The sequence below is a fragment of the Cataglyphis hispanica genome, chromosome 2 (genome assembly GCF_021464435.1).
Source record: "Cataglyphis hispanica isolate Lineage 1 chromosome 2, ULB_Chis1_1.0, whole genome shotgun sequence".
Classification (NCBI taxonomy): domain Eukaryota; kingdom Metazoa; phylum Arthropoda; class Insecta; order Hymenoptera; family Formicidae; genus Cataglyphis; species Cataglyphis hispanica.
In genome coordinates, this window is record NC_065955.1 from 8724794 (window position 1) to 8749321 (window position 24528).

The 24528-nt window shown below is 33.4% G+C and overlaps 1 protein-coding gene across 1 annotated transcript in view; it reads left to right on the forward strand.

Annotated features, from left to right (window-relative positions):
• The first annotated feature begins 697 nt into the window (after positions 1-697).
• LOC126859115 (serine-rich adhesin for platelets-like) overlaps positions 698-24528 on the forward strand; it is a 34342-nt gene continuing 10511 nt past the window's right edge. Inside the window, exons 1-16 of the mRNA XM_050610087.1 lie at positions 698-1038; positions 13138-13198; positions 16417-16599; positions 17096-17355; positions 17583-17837; positions 17917-18102; positions 18279-18544; positions 18871-19322; positions 19465-19587; positions 19901-20320; positions 20592-20880; positions 21125-21316; positions 21392-21466; positions 21545-21610; positions 21813-21893; positions 21974-22463. Coding sequence (XP_050466044.1) covers positions 1030-1038; positions 13138-13198; positions 16417-16599; positions 17096-17355; positions 17583-17837; positions 17917-18102; positions 18279-18544; positions 18871-19322; positions 19465-19587; positions 19901-20320; positions 20592-20880; positions 21125-21316; positions 21392-21466; positions 21545-21610; positions 21813-21893; positions 21974-22463 — 3408 coding nt within the window. The 5' untranslated portion in view covers positions 698-1029. The remainder of the gene's footprint in view (positions 1039-13137; positions 13199-16416; positions 16600-17095; positions 17356-17582; positions 17838-17916; positions 18103-18278; positions 18545-18870; positions 19323-19464; positions 19588-19900; positions 20321-20591; positions 20881-21124; positions 21317-21391; positions 21467-21544; positions 21611-21812; positions 21894-21973; positions 22464-24528) is intronic.

A 24528-nucleotide genomic window follows, 5' to 3' on the forward strand; every position in this document is an offset into this window, starting at 1 on the left:
AATAGGCTCAATACTAACAATTAAATGAGAACATTGACAAATAAAAGCCAAGCAGGTATTGATACGCGAACTTATTATTATTATATTTTAGTAATAAATGTGTTAGATGACATCACAACAATAAATTTTGTGTATGTCAAGTTTTAAAATTGCAATGTAATCTTTATATTTATATCCATACTGAAGTTGGATTAAAAAACGGTCTGAAACGTACATTTTTAATATACATTTATTATTAAAATATAACAATAATAAGTTCACGCATCAATAGTCTGCGCCTTAGCGTTGCTTAGTTTTCCTACTTAATTATTCCTTAGGACTTCTTAATTTTTAGAAATAATCTATTTGTTCCTCTAATGAATTAACAATTATTGAAAGAGCTATTCTTTATCTTATCACATATTGATTAATATTATATAATTATACAAATCAAGGAAAAACAAATAATAATATTTTTTCTTATTTAATGATAATCTTTATATTTATACAATCTTGCATGCTCAACGAATAGAAGCGAACTAACAGCAAGGTAGATATCGTCAGCGAAGAAATGTCTGCCTTTCACCTTCATATCATCCGGAGGGGTTTTCATTGGGGCCCCCAATCCTAGCATCGCGAAGGACTGGAAACGCGGTTCCGGTTGGTGGGATTCAACACCGGTTGGCGATGTTGCCCCACGAAGGTGTTAGCAGTAATATGGGAGACGATCCCCATGAAAGTAATAGTGCGCTTGTGGTCCACCTTCGCCAGGCAAACCAGTCGTACACTCTTCGTCCTGAAGAACGTTGCTCGCGCGATTCGTTCGCAAATAATTGCTATAAAAGTGCCGCATCGTCGTCCTCCTTCAGTGCCATCGTACAGATACAAGGTCACGAGTGCAACGGCGATCGCATCCTCTTGTCATTGTGAATCACGTGCATCATAAGCAAATGCACCTGACGCGCGATGTGTTCAAGCTAAGAAAGACTTTTAATTCTGAAAACAGGCGAGATACCAAAAGTCATCGGGGAATCAGATCGAGCATTTAACATGAACCGGGTAAGAGCAATTTCTTTCTCGAGCCAGTGATGAGTTGAGTCATCATTAGGTCATTATTAGCTCCTTCAATAATTCTAATTGCAATCTGAAGGATTTTAGATTGTCAATGATGTGATTTTCTAAAAATGCGTGTAAGATTGTATGAGTATAAAGATTACGGAAAACTTTGAAGATGTTGCAACTTATTTGTTTTTTCTAATTTGTATAATTATAATATTCGATTAATCAATATGTGATAAGATAAGAATACTTCTTGCGATAATTGTTGATTCATTAGAGGAACAAATAGATTATTTCTAAAACTCCTAAGAAATAATTAAGTGGGAAAATTGGCAAATAAAAGGCAAGATATATTAGTATGCGAACTTATTATTGTTATATTTTAGTAATAAATATATATTAAAAATATATAAATTTTGGACCGTTTTTTGGTCCACCTTCCGTTCTGGGATAATAGAATATCACGCTCTAGATCTGATCAGAGTATGACTGATATAATCATGATAAGACTATTGCATTAAACTAGTCATATAAAAAGCAGTTTAATTTATTTATATATATATATATATATATATATATATATATATATATATATGTATATATGTATATATAAAACTTATTCTAAAAGGATTGAAATTTGTTTAAATATATATTACGTTATACACTTGGGGGAAGATTTTAAGATAATTTCCAATTTTATTTTGAATAGAAATCTGACACGAATTTTTTTTTAATATTTCTAAAAATTTATTTTTTTAAAATAACTATGTTCATTTTTCTCCTAATGATTCTTTGATTGAATTGGAACTGAATCGCTGGGCGATTAGAGATTAGAGTAAAAAGTAGACACGGACTGAAGAACACAATTTCACTCTTACAATAAGATATACAATAAGCCATTATCTGTTTTAATGATAGTCATTTTTCATTAACGGTTGTTACATCAACATTCGGCAAAGGCGATAATGTGCGGTATTTTATAAGAATCATTATAATTGTCAAGAAGAAGCGTGAAAAATCTTCTATTTCGTATTGTATTTATTATCGCAACCACAAATCTTAATTTATCTCCTATTTATTTCGTCATGCAAATATGCATTTAAATAGATTCTGTCATGAAAAGTGGCATTACAAAACTGTGAATAATATATTAATTAAAAGATCTCTTGATTATTTATCTTAAGAGAAAGGAAGTCAATTTTGACTTGTGTTTGATTCCATATCGGTCATCGAATTATGACATTTTGACAGGTATTTCGACATTAGAATATATGTCGAAACATTCGGAAAAGTAACACAAGGACTGCGCTTAGACGGGAACTGCGGACTTTCCTGCACGAATGTATGTTATCTTTGTATCAAACGCAACGCAGGTGAAACCTACGACGAGCCATTGCAGGATTTCGCGCGATAAATAATAATGTTTATTCGGAAAACTTCTTCGGAAGAAAGGGAGTTTCCGCGAACGAAAGAGAGTTTCCGTTACATTTCGCTTAAATTTGCGCACAAAATTATACTTCATTTTCCGCGCACGGATAGCAATTTGTCGTTACGAGAATGCGTATACACCGCGGTATAGATCAAGTTCCGCGCGAGTGATCGGTGATTGAAATTGCATCGATATTAACGAGAAATCGTATACTTGATTGCGGTCGTGATTCGTCCTATATGATTCCACGCGAGTGCGAAGCAATCCACTTTTAACGTGACTCGATAAGGTGAGGTGAGGATAACAGTTGCGCGTCGGAGGTAGAGATCGGATTCCAGGAGAAAAGATCTGTATTCGCGCTATGTTGAGTAACAACATAGGGGGGGAGGGTGGCGATTTGCAACATTTGACTTGCATATTCGCCCCGCGGTATCAAAACGCGATTCACGAGCAAGGAAAAAAACCTTGAGAACCGAGTTGCGAGAAGTGCAAATTTATGGGCACGTTCGTAGGCGTAGGCGCTCGTTCCTTTTTCTTTTTTTTTTTTTTTTCTTTTTTCCTTTGCATCTCACTAGTCACGCTTTCGACGAGTCGACGAAGTTTAATGAGCACGGAAGTGAGAGAGAGAAAGATAAGGAGGGAAAAGGATATCTTCCTAAGCAGGTGTGACTTTTATTCTATTAATGAAAATAATTGATTATTAAATAATTAATTACATTTTTATAATGATTGCTTACGATAATTAATTATGATACTAAGTTCAAATAATGTTGATTTGAAAAAAAAAGATGCACTATGTCAAATTATTGAAAATGATTCAATATTCGGAGGGAGGGGACCAAAACATCTAATAAACACAATTATATCTAAATAATATATTTTTGGTGCCCCTCAGCTAGCGTGTTGGCTCTCATTTGTCAGTTTTATTTCATTTATTTGTGGATATTTATTATTTAGAGCTTAACGTATTAAATTAATCCTTTGAAAGGAAAGGTTCTCAATATTGAATTTCTCAAGAATAATATATGGCGAAGCATATGTAAAAAAGAAAAAGTTGAAAAAATTTAACAATATGGTTGTTCGAGAAAAAAAAGATGGAAAGTGAAAGATAATATTACATAATCATGTTTATTTTCTAATGTCGTAGTTAATTCGTATTCATTCGCTATTTTTTATATGAAGTATTTCACTTTTTAGCGAGTTTAATTTAGTTAGTAAGAGACAATTACAGAGTCGAAATACTATTCTCTATCAAGTATTACGGAATAATATTCTACTAAGTATTACGGTATAGAGCGACGTGTAAAAGTAGTACCACCGGTCATTTGAATTAATTTGAATTAATCTCTCTCGAATTTTAGGCAATTAATTTTCCTGCAATGAAAGCAGGATCAAATTTATTCGCGTAATCGTGTGCTTGTATATAGATGCATGTTCCATATTATAGACGATCCGTGTACTGATGATAGAAATTGAGTTTCTCACGCATACCTACATTTTCTATTCTAGAGTTAAATTTTTATAAAGTTTTCGCAAAAAAAATTTTTTTTTATTATTATTTTAAAGATTACAACACTTCGCAAATTGAAGAAATTAATCGATTACATTTTTTTTTATCCAGCATGCAATATGTTTTACATCTGACACATTAAAAATGCAAACTATTTTTTCTTCTATTAAGTAATTATCTTTTTCTTTTTTGAGGTAAAATTATTTTTTTATTATTTTTTCTTTTTTTTTATTAAATAATTATTTTTTTACTTATTATAATTAACTTTTTATTATAATATACAAATCCTCAAATTGCACTTTACATAATCATTTACCATTATCACAATTGTAATTCGAAATTATTGCATTACTTCGTAATTACAATTAATGCCTTTGTCATTCTTTACTAAAAATAAATAAATAAATAAATATATATATATATATATATATATATATATATATATTTAAATTTAAGATATACGATATAATAATCTTTCATATTTTTCTTTTAAATTTGCATATTTTTCGTAATTAACATCAATATATTGTACATTGAAGAGAGAAAAGATGAAAGATTCTACATTATAATAATAATTCGCTCAATTTCTATGGAGTAAAATAATGTTGAAAAAGATCAATTCAGATTCTGGGAAAAATATAACGAACTTCTTACCGCATGATCTACTCTACTATCTCGGAACGATAATAGATCAGCGGTGCACCTTCTCAGGATTTACGCGCGATTGAACGTATCGCAAGGCTGCAATGGAAGAGATCATTCGAGGGCGCGATCTATAAGCGCATATCGAATACCTGGGAACGACCGTCGGCTTCCTCTCGAGGATGGATGGAAGGAGGGGGCCCAACTCGCAATGCAACTTTTAAACCGTTGCACGCCGCAAAGAAGGAGCGAACGCGTGTGGCAATTCGATTGCGAAATCGAGACTGGGAGGTTGTAACAATCATCTCGTCCGCTTCTTCGCGAATCAACGAGTGCAATTTGCATCATTTCGGTAGCCGCGAAAGAATCGCGCTTCGGTCTAACCGGATAAAAAATCGAACATCGGTGGCGGACTATCGCTTTTGATCATAACGTAAAAATCACAAAAAGATCAGCAAATAACGTTTTATGAATTTACAATTTATTTGTTTCTCTAAAATTATTAATAAATCAAATTTCCAGAATTGTGCTTTAAAACATTTAATTAATTATGTAATTGCATTATTTTTTAATTGTCTTGAAAAATCATTTAAAATTTGGTGATATAAGATAGAAGATATATTTTTCTCAGAAGAAAAAGTTAATTATATAAATTTGTTCGATTTTTAAGTCTTAAAAAAATCTCTGGTTTCTATCTTTCCTGTAATTAAACCGGTTCCAAAATGAAAAATATACATATCTCAAATAAAGTTCAGGATTTATCTCGTATCATACGACGTGCTATGCAGCTTCCGAAGTGAAAGTAAATTTGCACTTTACTCGATCGAGGAGATACACGATTTTAATGCCGATTGAGACCGATCGACCTTGCTGTCGATGACCTTCATCCAATTGGCGGATATTTGCGTGTCCACGAGACGCGTGGAGGAATGCGTGAAAGGAGCTGATGTCCCGGAGTGAAAAGTTTCCTTTACTTTAGAGGAGAGAAAAACGACGAGTCAGAGATAAAAGTTGAAATATATAAGACATTTGTGGAGGATAGACGGCAGTCGACCTTTCGATCGTAGCTCGAGGCAAGATCTTTCGTCGATGGTTAATGCAATTTCATTATTACTACTATGCAGTTTAATGCACTCAGTACGAGGCTATTACGTGTCTTCTCAATATTTATGTATTTTATTAAAGCGATTTTGTCTGTAAATTAAATTCGGATTTATAAGCTAATAAAATTTGAGCTTTAAACTCGCAATTATCAAGGAGACTCCGCAAATTAATTTAGCTGAGAAAACTTTGTTAATTTTTTAAAGTTATTATTATTTTAATAAATTTGTTTATAATATGAAATATAAATTCTATTATATTATGTTTCTGTATTTGATTTTATTAAAATATTTCACCTCCACAAAGTAAACAAAGATATCTTCAGAATCATCTTCTAGTGATTGCGAGACTCTGACATCACCATCATATTAATTTTATTCGTTTATCAATATTCGAAAGCTCTGACATCACCGTATGTTAATTTTATACTTAACCGCAAATGGAATGGAAATGTGATGAAAGCATAGACGGGGAAATATATTTTCTATGTCTGTGGATGAAAGCATTTCTTCATCGATAATAAGTTATTTGTATAAGTTTTCATTGTCATTGGTGTGCGAAATATTTTTATCAAAGAGGGAAAAAAATACTTTATTCAAAAATTATTTATTAAATATATTTAGAGATATTTTATTGAAAAGAGAAAATATATAAACTATATTTAAAATTTTATACAAATGAAAAATAGAAATTAATGAATATCATGTAACACACACACACACACACATTGAAAAGATATATGCAAAGAACAAACTGATATAAAAGGCAATTTCTTTATCACTGTCTTATTAAAGAAAATGAATTATTTATTTATGACACATATTATAAACAAAAAATAGAAATTAATAGATCGATTTTTTTTAAATGTTGAACAAGAGTTAACAAATCGTCAACTGTGGCTTGAATCATTTTCAAAGAAGACTTAATTGCCGGCATAATCGGCCTATTAATTCTCTACGAAGGAGAGCGAGAGTCCGAATGGCCCCAGGGCAAATTCCGTAGAAAGTAAAAGCGAGTGAAGTACAGTCTTCCAGGACGGTTCAAATCGATTTTATGTTTCCACTTTCGAGACGGCAGTGAAATGACTGCGGATCGAAAGTGGCGTTTAATCGATGATAAATCGGTAACGCAAACGTATTGCAGTAACTTTATTTTAATTAGCATCTAACGATGCGTGCGATTAGCTTAAAATTGGAAAAATTTTAGTGCTAATATGTAACGCGATATGCGATAAATACGAATTAAATTACAAGTTTTTTAAAGTTATAAATATTTTATTTAGAATAAAAAATATAATAAATATTACTAATATAAATGTGTGTAACTATCATAGAGTATAAGAAAGTAAATGACTTACATTAAAGTAGAGAAATTAGAATAATTATTTATTTAGAATACATGTTTGATTTTCTATATTAAATTTTACTTTAATGATGTCATTGAAACAGTTACAATTGTATTTATCGTTTACTTCGAATGTAATGGAAATGTAGTCTTAAAATATGGTGAGAGGAGTGCAGTTATACTAATAATTATTTGAGCAAGATTTACGAAGTTTAACTTGAGAAATTCAATTAATGGATTAGAAGGAATGCATGAAAATTAAATTTAATTGCACATGCACACGAACAACCACAAATCAAATCACGATTGTCCGTACAACACCAATATATGCATACCGAGACCGGAAATAAAAAGATTCCAGATCAAGAATGTCGCCTGTACCTTTCATAACGTCAAAGTGTTGTTATGCTCATTACACTGTTATATAGCATTGTATAACCTGATCACTTAATTATATAAATCCGGCCACCGTGACTTTCATTAAAACCAATTATGGCAATTTTTTGTATAATATGAATATTCAAATATCTTGACACACACACACATATATATATATATATATATATATATATATATATATATATATGTGTATATATATATATTTAGATTATATCTTTAAATAATATATTTAAATATATATTAATTAATTATATATTGTTTTTACAGTATTTTCCGAAAAAGGAAACATGTTACAAAAATGATTATACATATATTGTATAACATTATCGTTCGTCTAAGGAAGAGAAATCGAGCAAAATATAAATATGATATAATAACGATACATCAAATGCATTATGTATGATTCTTTCATTATTTTCTCGTAATTTTCTCTTTCGAGGAAGAATGATATTATTTGAATGGTGTATAATTTATTCACAACAATTAGATTTTGTCTGAGGCAAATAATGACAATATTGTCGGCAACAAATGTCTAGAAATCTAGACATCGTGGAAAATTTGGATGTGTAAATTATATATGAAAATTCTTATCAAATATTAGCATATATCTGTGTTACGTATCATTGTGCAATTTAATTTTTAAACAATTAACAAAGGGCACACCGGTAAGATCGTTAAATACAAATATGTTTGCACATACTGCATTCTTGAACTCTGTCATTTCAAAGATCAGTTGATGGCGAAGTAAAAAAGAAAAACCGAGGCCTCTCAAAAATAGCCGGAGAACTGCATTATTGCCGGCATAAGCATAAACAACGACAATGTCCAGTGGAGACAGTTGTTTTATAACCTTGGACGTCCAGAAATCTGGTTCTGGAAATATAGCGCGTAGTATCACGGAAAGGTCAACTGGGATGCTGTATTATTATAGCGATAGCTCCGGTTGGTGAACGAATTCTATTCTCGTATTCTGCCTTCGTCTTTCCGTCTTTCCAGAATTGAGACTGATAAATATCGAGATAACAAAAACGTTAACTAGAAATTCCTTTGCAAAAGATGACGACGTTGTAAAATTTCCGATTTGCATCGGCGAATTATAATTTGGCGTCGTTAATAATATGTAAATCACAAAACGATTTAAATGTCAAAAATACTTGTCTTTAAATTTCGAATATATTGAAAAAAACTATTTGTACAAAATAAGATATTATAATTATAAATAACAGGAAAAAATGGATATTAATGCTGAAAGAAGCAATATAGACTTCATTTGCATATTAAAAGATACGAAAAAGATTTTTACGAAGACGCTAATTAGATTAGCTATTATCTTGAATTTGAAAACATTTATAGTTTTCATTGATAAAAGGCGATTTTAATCTGTAATAAATTTTAATATCAATTTATCGTTGAGAGAATTATCAGCTTGTCATTTTGATAAATACTCGATTTATAAAGTATAATGCCGCTCTAAGTAATCACCGTTTGCGAAATATGATTTAGAAAATATTTGTACGCCATTTCGAAACATAAAGTCCTCTAGAGACTCTAAAAACTCAAATGCTCCTTTCCCTTCGAAAGATACCGAAAAAACAAATTCGTTGAACCACAATGAGAAATTTTCTTCTTTGTCTCTCCTATGCATCAGCTGATCGGACAATTGATATTTTATTCGAAAAAATGAGATGCTTTATGATCCCAATGAGCAGACAATATTTTTAAAAATTTTTGAAAAACATTTTTAAAAATATTAAAATATTAATGGGTTTTTATTCTCCTTTTAATCATTAAAAAAAAAATATTTATATTATCATCCAATGAGCAGTAATATTTTTTAAACGCGTATTTTTAATATTTATTATTATTAAAATGTATTATTCATTAATTGTACAATATATATAATTGTATATATTATATATAATATATAAAAATGTTTTTAAAAACATTTTCAAAAATGTCTTGCTCATTGAGATGTATTACATTGTGAACTTTCGATAATTTCGACTGCACGTATATCAAATTAGAATACAGAATTATCATAACAAAAATTTATAAAAATATTATTTGTTTATTAATGCAGAGCATCAGCTTATTGTCATCATAATTTTATTATCATGTATTATCATCATAATTTTATCAATGATGTAAATGTGAGATGGAGAAAGTATCAGTCGGGAGAAACATGAATGCAACTTTATGCATTAAATAATTCGCATTCTCGAAATGTCTCGACCTTCGGTTATTTCTCGATTGACCGAACGCGGCGACCAGTTGGTATTTCACCGCGGAAAACTGATTAGACTGGTTTATAACCAGTACCGAACATACGAGCGAAATACGCATTACATCATTAGAAAGATGGTTGACAATCGCTGGAAACAATTCGATAAAATATCGGGTTAAAGATGCGTATATATATGAACATTTTGCATAATGTTATTGTCATCGTTATTATCATTTTCCCTTTGTGTATGCAATGCGGCAAGATCATTTACATAATATCGATACTCTGCACGTGTATCAATTATATAATTACAGTTATAGGAATACCAACACGTCTATTCTGATTGAGTGAAACCGTTATCCGTATATTAAATATTTTTAAATATCAATTAAATATTTAAATATTTTATAAAATATCCTGGATATCCAGATTTAGCATTGCTATTATTTGTATTGTTGTGCGATTTATGTATACAAAAATTGTTAAATAATATGTAACTAAGAATAAATAAAATGTAAAAGGTCACGCTAATAAAAAAAGTATTTTAATAAAAATAATTCGAGGATAAAGGAAAGAAATGAAGAAATAATACGACATGTTTGCATGATATAATGAATTTTTTATATTATCGAGATATATTTTATTTTTCAGACGAGAAATGTTTTTGCGTCATAAAATTTAATCGTAAGAATTTGTTTTTTTGACATAGCTTGCGTCTTTGTGCGGCAACAAAAAAATAGGAATATTTATAAATCTGGACATTCAAGTGACATATAGGAATCTCAATCTGATATTTATGCTATATACATGATTGGCTATATGCAGAATCAAATGTTGCGTCTGCCACGTTTAGAATTGCATTCCTATGCAATTTGCAACATCTTGCTCGTCGTAAGTGAATCTTTCTTCTCGATTATAAGAGATTATAAGAGATTATAAAAGATTCTTGATTAACTGACATTATTTAGATAAACGGATGCATTTCGAAGTTTTTTCGCGTTGCATTAAAGCTTACATCTAAGGAAGGTCAAAATTAATTATTCCATGAGAGAGGAAAAGTAATATATGAAACGAAAAATTGGTTAATATAAGTTTCCTTGGCGAGTTGGAGTATAGAAATAATTTCTTTGGAATAAGAGTGCTAATAATTATGGCAGTAAAAGTTATAATACATGTTATACATTATATTGACGTATATAAATTGTATAATGAATAAGATTGAAGCGATTTTCTTATATATGAGCAATTTTAACAAAATTTTATTATCTATTCACAGCTTATGTATTGAATTATAATTGCGAAAAAAATGACGAAATTCCGAAACTGCTTTCACTGGATTATTTTTATGAAGTGACAATCGCAGAGATCATTCACACCCGAGATTCCATGGCGACGAAGAGAGCGAGGAAGGGGGGGGGGATATTAATGGATCGCGCGTCGAAAGCAAACTTCCGTTCCGGTTATGAAATTCCCAGAAAGCCGAAGCAATGACCAGCCTCGTTGCTCGCCAATTGCTGATCGGACGATCAACGTACACCGCGTGTGTGTGCAAATATATAGCCGCGCGAAGAATGCACGTGGCTCTCCCTTGATACGCTCGTTGTATCGTTCGCTTTCCAAGGATCCTCAGCAACGTAGAAAGTTATTTGACATTTAAAGGGGTCCGGATTTTTTTTTTTGACTCACCCTATGCATGCTAGCCGCGTGCCGCCACATACACACATACATAGACAGGTCACTACTTTGTGAAGGGGGGAGGTGGGGGAAGATACGGAGACAAATCGCGACGTATCGTGATGATGAATGAGATGATTTGTCAGCTACACATTGCAGGCAGATGTCTATAGCTGCAAAAAAAGTAAATGTACATTTCGAAACGGCCGGAATTTGCACAATTGCACTGCAATTATTTCGATTAAAAATAACCAGTGTATTGCATTGATATTGTCATATGTTGCTTAAAATGTGAATAAAAAACTAGAAGTTTTATTTAATTTTATATTTATAACAAATTACATACACATTTACTCTCTTTCTTTAAAAGGTACAATATTAATTTAATGTAATATAAAAAATTATGCATGTCATAAATATTCGAAAGAGAGAGAGAAAGAAAGAGAAGATCAATTAAGAGGAAAGTATGTATAACGAAAACGTTACGATTAGACCCGAAATTAAATGATTATTGCATGTAAACATAATTAAAAATGATTGAGGAACGAGATTTTATCAGTTATGTATTTCCTCAAGTAAGACTTTATTTATGGTCGAAAAAAAAGTCGATAATTTTGAGAGATATCCGGTAGTAACATCTTGGATATATTTCAAGTTTCACTGTAATTACACGAAGCCATTAAACCAGCATGCGGCTATCTTTCGCGCTTCGCCCGCGGTTTCCGCAAGCTCGGAATTTTCGTCCGGCTCATTAAGCTTTCAGGGTCCACGAAGGCGCTAATCACGGTGGCGGGCAGCGTGTAGCGTTACACGTTAACAACGTAACGTTAACGTAACTCGCGAAACTCGCCACCCGAAACGCGGCGCGAGAAAGTCGCGCCGCGTTCTTTCTTCTTGCTTTCTCTTTACACATCCGTTATGTAACGGAGGAGTGGTCGTTCGTGTGTATGTGTGCGCGTGCACACATGTGTCATGACACCATCATTCGACATCCCGATATGCGTACATGTCATCGATCTTTATTAATCCCAGCATCACGGACCGCCCGCGATCGCGTTGATCGAGCCGAGCTGGGAACAAGTGCATTTGCACTTTACATTTCTGTGGTTACATAAGCGGTTATAAGTGGCACCGGTTCGGTAATCTCACTTTAATTCACATATCTTATCGATCTATGCGATGCGAATGAACTAGAAATTTTTATTCTCAGATCGATGCATACGTAAAAGAATTGTAATTTGAATTTACAATGCACACACTCTCTCTACACATATATATAAATTAAACTCTTACGCAACTCCTAATTAAAAATTTATTTATGGTTTATTAATTTATTTTTTTCTATATGTCTATACAGTGAATGTTTTGCCATTTGTTTTCTGCAACTGTTTAAAAAAAAAAAAATTTATTTATACACCAGAGTTTTTATTCTAATTTCTCTTGTCAGTTTTTTTTAAATATTTTTTTTTTTTTCTTATGGACTTTTTAAAACATTTTACGTTAAACATAGTTAAATAAATTAGTATATATTTTCTAGCACTTATTGAATTCTTATCGACGTAGTTATGAAGTCACCAACTATCTCCGTTAACTCATTACTGATTCATTAGCAACAGGCAAGAAATTGAACGCCACCAAAGTTGGGAACTCGTGTTATGAATTAATTATCCGTGCGAGAGACTCTCACTTGAGCGAACACACTTTGGCACATTGGTATTATATGCGTCTCCAGCGATGATGAATTATTAATGAGACGCATCGTTTTTTCCGTTGCAGGAGATGCGAGCAGCGTCGCTGATTCTCTGCTTGGGAATTCTACTTACGACGATACAAAATGGTGAGTCTCTCCACGACTTTCCTAATAAAAATACAATTATACTATAAGAGAAAGTTGTAAGATTTAATATTTATATTTTTTAACTATATACAGGAGACTCGATTGTGCACAATTTCTCAACCATCGATTCTTTATTCTAATTTCTCTCTTGTCGGCTCTTTTCAGCAAATAATTAAATGTCACTTTCTTTTCGCTCTTTCCCCAAGTTTTTATGTATCTTCATAATTAAAAAAAAAATCTGCGAATTCTTTTAAAGTGTCAACTACTTGAAATTACGTAAAAAATAAAATTATTTATCTGTATTTTTGAATTTAATAAGCAACTTGGGCCTTCAATTACTTATAATTTAAAAATTATTAATTTGATATTTATCTATAGTTTCTAATAATACCGGAACACTTCGTATAGTTATATATAAATTATAGTAAATTATGTTTTGCGTCGAATACAAACGTACATAACTAAGTCTCTGCGTGTGTCATAAGTCTTCACAAAAATGGCATCTTAAAAAAAAATTTTTACGAAACAATAGCTCGGAAAATTTCGAAGAGCGTCGAAGTTGCGTTTTTCTAAGGTAAATCACAGTTCGCGGAATAAATTATAGAGTATTTATTCGACAGGTATTTATTCGATGTATCCTAAAGTTTTCCCCAGCAAAACTTGTAAACAATAATGATTTTCGCGAGAGTGACCGATGCTGCAAATAATAGTTAGAGAATCGGAGAAGAAAAATGAAAAGACGTGTTCAAATCGTTCGTAAAGTGCTAATTTTTCAAAGCGCATCAAAAACGACCAATAAACGGTGAGACTCGCACTTTGCAACATTCGCTTTTAATAATAACACTTTTCACATCGCGATGAAGGTGTAGAACCTCGTCATTTTCTCATATTCGTCGGCAAATCCGGAAAAACGCGTGATCACGAGCGAGCGTGGATAAGTCTCTTACTCGGCATTATCTGTGCGATATTATGTACCTTAATGCCATTTGTATAACGACGATATACATACAGCGTGGGACTATCATGAGTTCTCGATCGTTGTGCGGTGAACGAGAATCTCAAACATTCCCGCATCGGCGATCTTTACGAGGTGGGTGGAGATAATGGATTTTATGGACTCCGTAAACTACACTATGTACATTATCCCAATTAATTTAAATGATATATTTTAGCTAATTTATTGGGTCTTTATACAACGCATATGTAATCATTTAATCTTGCTATCCTATTTTAATCAATTTACGTTTCAAACGCTATAACTTTGTAAATATAAATGAATAGACTAATATATATAATTTTCAATATTTGTGATATATTATTCAATAATTTTAAATTCTGTGTTATTTTTTTCATTTTAAATATAAAATTATTTTCCATAATAAATAAATAATAAAAATAGTAAAAAATAATATATGTACATAATATATAAAAGTTGAAGTATGTTTAATTAAAAAAAAAATTTACAATTAATACATAATTATAATATTAATTATAATTAACATGCATATAACAGGATTTAATCTTTTCTCGAATTAAACTCGCTGAAATCGTACCGTTTTCAATCCATATATCGATCGGGGATATTTTCGTCGACCTCGCTGAGGTTCTGGTCAGGGTCATCAGCAACGGTCTTTAAGTCGCAAGCATCGCTCGTATTGTTTATACATGATATTCGGCCTCGTTTCATGCACGATCGGTGAAAGCACAGCGGATAATTCATCGGTGACTCGAAAGTACGAGCAAACACACGCGAACTCGGCGAGCCGTCAAAGTCAGCCTTCGAGAACGATTATGCGCGTGCGAAGCAGGGCAACGAGATGCATACTTCTCCCTCTCTCTTTCTTTCTCTACATACGCAGATATATGCATTCGGCTAATTAAACGCTTGGATGATCGCGGGAAACAATATATCCATCGCGTAATATCTTTCGCTTTCGCAATACTATTTTTGATCAGATTACGTGATGTTATGGTTCGTCATAACATTTCACTGAAGAAAGTTGGATTAACATTGTCAGATCACATTTTCTATATTGTAATATAATCTATTTATCTATGTGTGTAATCATACGTTATAAGAGTCTTCTATTTTCATCTTATCTATAAAATTACAACAAATTGAACATTATTATAGAAAATTTTGAGAAAATTAAGAGTTTTTAAAAATAATCTACAATAATGCGAATAATGCGAATTAAATATATTTTATTACAATTTTTAGAAAACAATGTCTTAGATATTCATTGATGCGAAAATGTTAAAATGTCAAAAGCGATAAAAATTTAATTCGAAATTTAAACAAAATTATTAAAAATTTTCTACAGATTATACATCCATATAATTGCTATATATTTTCGAACAAAATTGCACTTAAAAAAAATGTAACTGGTGTCAGAAATGTAATTTTTCGCTTAACAACACCTTACTGCGTGAGTTGAAGAGTCTATATATTTCTTCGTGTATACGTAAACGAAAGTTAATCGCGTTTCAATTTCTCGCCGTTTTCTCTCGCAGCCGTTAACGCGTTCTCTCCGCGTTTAACGCGTGAGTGTGTCATACGTGCGTAAAGTATGCGTAACTATAGGTATATGCGAAACGCGTATTGAATGCACGTCGCGCGCATTCATTTTTATACACACGTATGCATTCATCGACTGCGAAAATGCACGACACGCGTTCGTCGCGACACGAGCTAATATATTGAAAGATGAAATTAAAGATAACGACCGTGGATTCTTTGCAACTTGGCGCGAGCTGAATGCACCGGAATATATTTATGTGATTGCTGTCTCTTCATTCAATAGACTTCTGTTGAAAGTAGGGAAGTAGTTATCATGCGGGAGTAAGAAACGGAAAGTCTTATTTCTTTTCTTTTCAGAAAGAGAGAAACGAAGAACATGAGAAAATTTAAATTAAAGGCTCAATTTTTTAAATACTAATTTATATTAAAATGTTTTTAATAAAATCTATTATTTTTAATAAAATATAAAAAAATCTTTACATTTTACATTGCATCTAAATATTTGTAAAAATTAAATCTTGTAAAATAAGAACATCAAAATTATTATTGAATATATATTAAAAGTATTTAATAATTATGTTTTTTAAATATTTGGATTTAAATATATTTATAAAAATAATTTAAAATTATATAAAATATTTAAAAGTTATGTTAAAAGAAAGTTTATATTTTTTTCTGATTATTATTATTCTTTTAGGAATTGCCGAACGCAAAATCATTTGTTATTACACAAATTGGTCGGTGTACCGACCCGGCACAGCGAAATTCTCTCCTCAAAATATAAATCCGTATCTTTGCACTCATCTAATCTACGCGTTTGGAGGTTTCACGAAGGATAATGCGTTGAAACCATTCGACAAGTATCAGGATATCGAAAAAGGTAACTTAAAAATATATATGATATTTTATTTATATTACTTGTGTGCTAAACTGCATCGCCAATTTACAACGCACATGCAACTTTATTAATGATTATCATCAATTATCAACTTATTGACAAATATATTTATTTCGATGGAATTTATAACGGCAAAAGATAAAAGCTTTCAATTATTAGTCATCAATTGCCAATTAAAATTACAGATTTAGATTCGTAATTTTATAAGCAATGACAGTTACAACTGAATTGTATATATTTTTAAAAAACTGAAGACTAAATGTCAAATACCAATCGAGTGTTGAAAAATATTCTTCTCATTGTCAGTTACTACAAAAGAAATTCTTATATTTAAAAAAAGTGCTATTTTTCATCTACCTGTATAATATCTCAATTTGTTTATCAACGCATTATATTGATAAATTTAGAGGCCATCATGTTCGATGACTTAGCTGATATTTAACTTTCACTGTTCGATTAATATTCGCTCGCTCGACAGGCGGATACGCGAAGTTTACGGGTCTGAAGACTTACAATAAGAATCTGAAGACGTTGCTGGCAATCGGCGGCTGGAACGAAGGCTCCAGCAGATTTTCACCGATGGTAGCCGATCCCGCGAGACGGCGAGAGTTTGTCAAGAATGCCGTCAAGTTCCTCAGGCAAAATCATTTCGATGGCCTCGATCTCGATTGGGAGTATCCGGCTTTTCGTGATGGCGGAAAACCGCGAGATAAGGACAATTATGCCAATCTGGTGCAGGTAGATGTCCCAATAGTTTTTTATCGTTTCTTATCGAGGAAAGAATATGAAATCTCTTGCAGAAATCTTAGTTAAAAAAAATATAAAGAAAAAAAGAATGCAAAGAGATTTATAGATAGAAAAATATGAATAAATGCAGAACGATGGAAAATTAATTGCTTTGTTTCGATCTTCAGAAGCAAATTGTAAAAAATTATTTAAAAATAATTAATTGCGTAAATTGGCAGGAACTTTACGAGGAATTCGAGCGAGAATCCTCCAAGACCGGAAGACCGAGGCTGCTTTTATCGATGGCGATGCCCGCTGGTATCGATTACATAGACAAGGGTTACGACGTACCTAGGCTAAACGAGTACTTGGACTTCATCAATCTGCTCTCTTACGATTATCATTCGGCGTATGAGCCCGCTGTCAATCATCACTCGCCGTTATATCCTTTGGAAGAGGACAACGAATACAATTATGATGCCGAATTGACAATTGTAAGAAAATTTCCTTGCCAGAATCTTATAATGCTATTGCTTGGACAAGTCAATGAAAAATAATTGATTGATCACTTAGGATTATACGATCAGTCATCTTCTGGAAAAGGGTGCGTCCGCGGATAAGATCATTCTTGGAATACCAACGTACGGTCGCTCATATACGTTGTTTAACGAGGAGGCGACCGATCTTGGATCGCCGGCGGATGGTCCGGGTGTCGAAGGAGATGCTACTCGAGAGAAGGGCTATCTTGCCTATTATGAGGTGATATGATGTCAAATTTATCAAAGATTTTTCTTATGCTATGTGTCGTGCATTAATTATATTAACGTAATTAATTTTTAAAGGCATATAAATTTTATACATACATATTATTAATATATATTTTATTTATAAGATTGTATTCAAGAAAAATATATTAAATATTAAGACTATTATAGATTTGCGAGAATATAGCGGAATCCGACAAATGGGAAGTCGTTCAGCCGAATCCCAAAGCTATGGGACCGTATGCGTTCAATGGAAATCAATGGGTTGGATACGATGATGAAGATATAGTCAAACTGAAAGCTCGATACGTGAACGAGAAGAAATTAGGAGGCATCATGTTTTGGTCGATAGACAATGACGACTTCCGTGGCAAATGCCACGGTCGACCTTATCCTTTGATCGAAGCTGCTAAGGAAGCTTTACTTACAGATAATAGGTACGGACTGTTACTCTACTAAAATAACATTAGCTTACAATTGTCGGGAATAAAATTTTAGTTCCATTTATTGCATTAATATTATTAATTCATTTTTACAATATTATTATTTATATTTAATTTTTATTATTACTTTGGTATTTTAAGAGATTAAATTAATAGACAGTACAAAAGTTTGCTAACATAAAATAAATTTTTAAAAAAACATGTAATTTAAAATAATTTTTAGAACGTTTCTAGTAGATATTTTTTATTTTTACTTTAATTTAATTCTCTTATTTTTTTTATTAAATTAGAGAAAAATAAGAATTGTTATTATTACGTAGGAATACGATTGAGAATACAAAATCAGTGGACAGCCGGAAAAAAATTCGTACTCAAGGTATTCAAAATGCTCGTAAGTTAGGAACAAATAGCCAAAGAAGCACCACGTCGGCTCCGATCACTAGACGTGTGTCCTCTTCAAGGCCAAAATACCGTCACATTTTGAAATCAAAAACGAGTGACGCAGATGAGGAAGATCGGGAAGTATCAAGGAGGTCGTACGATCCGTCATCGGACGAAGACACAGAAGGTAGAAACACCGTCAGAGTTACGGAAAAGATCGAAAGACCAAAGAACCGAAACAGAAGCAGAACGCGAAACAGCTCCACCGATCATAGCTCTCGTAGAAAACAGTCTAGACGCAAAGAACAGAATAAAACTGACGAGGAAGAAGGATCTTTGAGCAACAAGTTGACGACTCCTGAACCGCCGACCACTCCTGATCCAGGATCTGGTAAGTTTTCGTGAAAATCGTGAAGTACAAGGTGTGTACTTTTAGTATGAACGGATTAGTTAAAAAATACGAGTCTAGATGTGAGAATAAAAATCTTATCTTTGTTACATAAAGTTTAAGAGCATTGCTTTATTTTTTATAGATTTTAAATGTGAGGACGAAGGCTTCTTCCCGCATCCTCGAGACTGCAAGAAATATTTTTGGTGTCTCGACAGTGGTCCAAGTGGACTTGGCGTGGTTGCACATCAATTCACCTGTCCTTCAGGTAACTTTATTTTTTTATAAATAAACCTCTTGCACAATTGACTCTAAATATGTCCATTTCCAATCTTAAGCGTAATTTCTTCTAATATAAATCATAAAAGAGTAATATAAATATGTAAAAAATTTGTATATAAATAAGAAATGTAGATATAAACAAACAAATATATATGCATATGTATAATAAAAATTTGAATTTTTTACTTGTCACATTTATTATATTATTTTTCTTATAATTTCTTGCTAAATCTATGCTATTAAAATAGAAATCTTTAATTTCTTTGTTGTAGTATTTCGTATCTCTTGAAATTTCGCAGGTTTGGTGTTCAATAAGGCAGCTGACTCTTGCGATTATCCGCGCAATGTGATTTGTCCTAAGACGTCGAAGACATCGGTCGTCTCGACCACTAGATTGCCCATTACAGCTGCGACCAGTCGAACGACTTATTTACATAGCACGACAACCGCAAAGATCGAATCGGAAGAGTACGATTCGGAAGAGGAAGATTACGAAGAGGATGCGATAGAGGAAAGCGAGGAAGAGGAAGTGCGAGAAGAACCAAAAGTCACCACGACGACGAAACCTCTCGTATATAAGACGCTCACTAGAAATCGTCCTAGCACGACAACTACTGCAACGACGACGAAACCAAATGAACGGGAAAGAGCAAGTGATGGCGAAGAGGAGGAGGATCCGAGGGTAATCAAGGAACTGATCGATCTCATAAAAAAAGCTGGCAAGTACAGGTTTACTAAACAAAGTAAAATACCTTTACTTTGTGTATTTTTTAATAATTTTATATCTTAACAATCCTTTATGCAATATCTTTTTAATAATTTTTCTACTTCTATGAATTATTTTTTATAATATTAAATCTATTTCTTTTTTCATTAATACTTTTTTATATTATTTTATATTATTTTTAACATATTAATATTTTTTGTAATAGCAACTCTTTTAGATAAAATCTCTCTTATAATAAATAATTTTTCCAATTCATGTAACAGGCGGAATAGAACATCTGGAGAAACAGTTACTTCTTCAAGAAAAGAATTCCGACATTAGATCGGACAGCGAAAGCGTCACTCCGGCTACGATTAGTCGTAGTCTGTATGAGCGCGTGTTGAGTCGCCAGGCGAACAAGCTCGGTAATAGTCGACCCGTATCATCATCCTCGGAAACTAGTTACGTGAACGGACCGGGAAGAGCACAGTTCGAAGGCTTGGATGATATTCCCGAAGTGAAAAGTCTCAGACGGTCGCAGAAACCACAATATGTCACTATTGAGAGATCTAAGTCAGTCGCCTTATATCTTTAATCGTCAACAAGTTAATACAGTTCATTTTCTTGTATTATCAGGATCAGTTAACTTTTGATTTAATATGTTTTTTCTTTTAATTCTAATCCAAAAAAGATATCGTATAATTAATTAAATAAAGATTAAAATTAATATATAAAATTAAAGCTATGATTTGACATAATATAAAAATATTTAATTAATATATATTTTAATTTTTTACATTATTGATATTGATATTAGATCATCAGTCACGACGGAATCGCCGGAGAACGAAGACATTGATGAGAACGAGGAAGATGACGACAACACCGACGTAGCTTCCTCTGAGGAAGAAAGTATCAGCAATCCGTTAGAAGGAAGCTCGTCCACACAACGAGTAACGCCAAATTACGTGAACATTCGTCGAACGCGACCCTCTACTACGACGTCCAAGTATGACGATAGTATGATTGACAAAATAATTGATTTTATTTCCAACTGTCTCTCATGTTATCTTGAAATTTTCAGAATTGAAAACGACGTGGATGAGAAGGAAGTCGAGGAGGAAAGACCAACTCGCAGACGACGACCCTATGTCTCGAAGTAAATATACATGCGATATTTTTATCAAGGTAATAGAAGCACGCTTTATATTCTATAAATCGTATAATATTTTTTTAGACAACAGAATAATGAAGCAGGCTTTGACACATTGAAATCTTTCCGAAGTGAAGGCTCAGGTTTCAGGTAATTGATATATATATATATTATTTTTTAGGGAATTATATATATTATTTTTTATATTATGTATAATATAAATTGCAAAATATAATGTATAATAAAAATGTAAAATATAATTACATAATAAATACGGGCGTATGCATTTAGTATCATGATATATACATGTGTTAATAATTTTAAAATATTTATCTCTTTATTATAACTTTAGGAATTCGGAGAAGGGAGATGATTCGGCAGGCGTGAATTTATCAACGGAGAAAAACGACGCTTCGCCAACGATCAATTCTAGGTTCCTGTACACAACATTTCTTTTTATCGTAACACTTTTCGCATCATTATACGATTCATATCACTTTTAAAATCTTTTAGATACACCAACATACAAAGGTTTAGAGGCGTCGCTTCGAAAAGTTCGGAAAATTTATCCAGCGTACCTTCATTGGAGATAACCACTCCGCTAGCAAAGTTGGAAGAATACCCAGAAGTACAATCTAGTACAACAGATAGTACAATCACTTTTTCATCGACGACACCCACGACGACCACTTCGACCTCTACCGAAGTCATCACCGTGATCAGTGTTGAGCCGTCGGAAAATCCATTCAGCGTCAGCTCTAAAGTAGGCAACACCAGCTCCACTACGGATTCAATGAAACTGGTGGAAGATTCGGCGACGGAAATTTTATTCACGACATTGCCGGCGACCACCTCATCAACGACGACGACAAAGACGACGACTGCAAGTAGGTCAACGATCGCCACTGTTTCGCAGCCACGACCATTTGGTTTCACTAGACGAAGATTTAGCTCATCAGAAGCAACGACGACGACAACAACGAGCGGCCCGAGTAGATCCAAGGTGAGTATAACGTCGCGAAATTCGACGCGTCCGTCCAGTCCGTTTCTGGGACGAGTTCGATCAAGGACGAGACCGGCTAATCGAGTTGCCGAAGACGAATCGCTGGAACAAGTGGAGACCTCTACGTTTAGCAGCAAAGATTCGAATAGATCGCGCAATAGAGGATCCAGCAGATTTACCCCGCCGACGTCGAGATCGAGGACAAAAGACGTTTCCACAAACTCCGTTCCAAGTCCCAGGTACAGAGAAAGAGGTAGAACGACGATTTCGACGACCGTCAGTACAACTACCATAGACAACGATAGCAAGAAAAAATATCGAAGACCCAGCAGAGTCAGTAGTACGGAATCTATTAAAGCCAATGAATTGGACGACAGTCCAATAGTCAAGATAACTCAAGGTAGTCGCAAAAAAAACTCGTCGCTTCGTTCGCGATCTGAGAGCAGCGACAAAGAGAATGATAATGTAACAAACATCAGAGTATTTAAAAAGCCAACTGTTAACCGTGAATTGTACAACAGAACGAAGCAGACGAAGAAGAGAAACAATGTGCAAGAGCCGTTGCAAAAAGTGAACGTTGAGTTGTACCAAAAGCAAATCACGTCGATAACGCCGAATATTCTAGGATCAAGTACTATCACGGAGAACGATAAAATCGAAAAAAACGATAATTTGATAAACGTCGTCGATCAAGAAGCTGCCAAGGAAGATGCTACTATAGTTGATTCCGCCATTGAATCCAACACCATCGAGCCAACGTACATTAGTCAGGTAAAACCGGTTACATTAATCGACAATACGACTCCCTCCAGCAACAATAAGGTCGATTATACGAGTGATCGACCTGATGACGCTGTCGCCACAACGACCACTCATATCGAGACTCACGAATTTAATCCTAACTTGGTGATAATTGTCACTGAACACGTAGAAAGTACATCGGAAGCGCCGAGGAGACGCAAAGTTATTCTGAGAAGAAAACCAATATCATCGAACAGTACTGTTGAAGCAGAAGAAGAAAAAAAACCAGAAGCGTTTCGCAGACGAAAAGTGTTAAAGCGAAAACGTCCGCTTCAGAACACCTCGCCGATATCAATCGAAGTTTCTCTCGAAGAAGAAGCGTTAGAAGACTCGAGTCTGTTTCCAGAATCGACGACTCCAACAGGAGATAGCGAGGATATTGAAAAAACGACGATCGCTGCTGATCAGACAGAAGTTATTTCGTTGAATAAGGATGCTGAAGAATTGTCTGTTGCCACAGGATTCACGAAAGAAATGCAAGACTCGACTTTATCTATCACAGAAGCCACCGTATCTACCGATTACAATCTTGACAGTTCCACGAAGATTATCTTGGAGACTCCCGCAGTGGAAACTATGACAACCTTGAATAGAGAAGCTACCAATTTTCTCAGCAGCGCTGCTATATCAACGATTAACACATATGCCGATGAAGAATATCAATCGACGAGTGAAATGAATGTTGAAGCTACTACGATGGAATCAACATTGGCGACAGCTACGATTGATAATACTGAAAGCAGCGCACTTTTAGAAGAAACATCGGTACCGGAAGAATCTGAGAACTTATCTACTCAAATTATCACTACACTGTCGGAATCAGATTCTACTCGCGCGCAAATTACTACAGAACTATTCACTGAATCGGATTCGTCTTTGCCTTCAAGACCAAACTTTGAGTCGAGATACGCGCGTCTGAAATTTATTCGCAAAAATCATGTGTTGCCTTCGGAAACGAATGCGACTAATCGATATCCTACCGTGTTATCGTCGACGGAAAACAGTAACCTGGAGGTTCTCTCGAGACGCAGAAATAATTTGTTCATTCGACGACATCCGGTTTCTTCTACTGTTTCTTCTACTGTTAACGTACCACGCGATGATTTCATATATCAAGAGGAAAAGCAGGATACAAATAACGGATCTCATGACTTGATTAAACAGGAAGTTACGGAAGATACAACTCTGAAGAACAGGCCGATTTCTACGGTTGCTCTTTCAAATGATTTTGCGGAATTCTGGAAAAGTTATACTACAGCTTCGT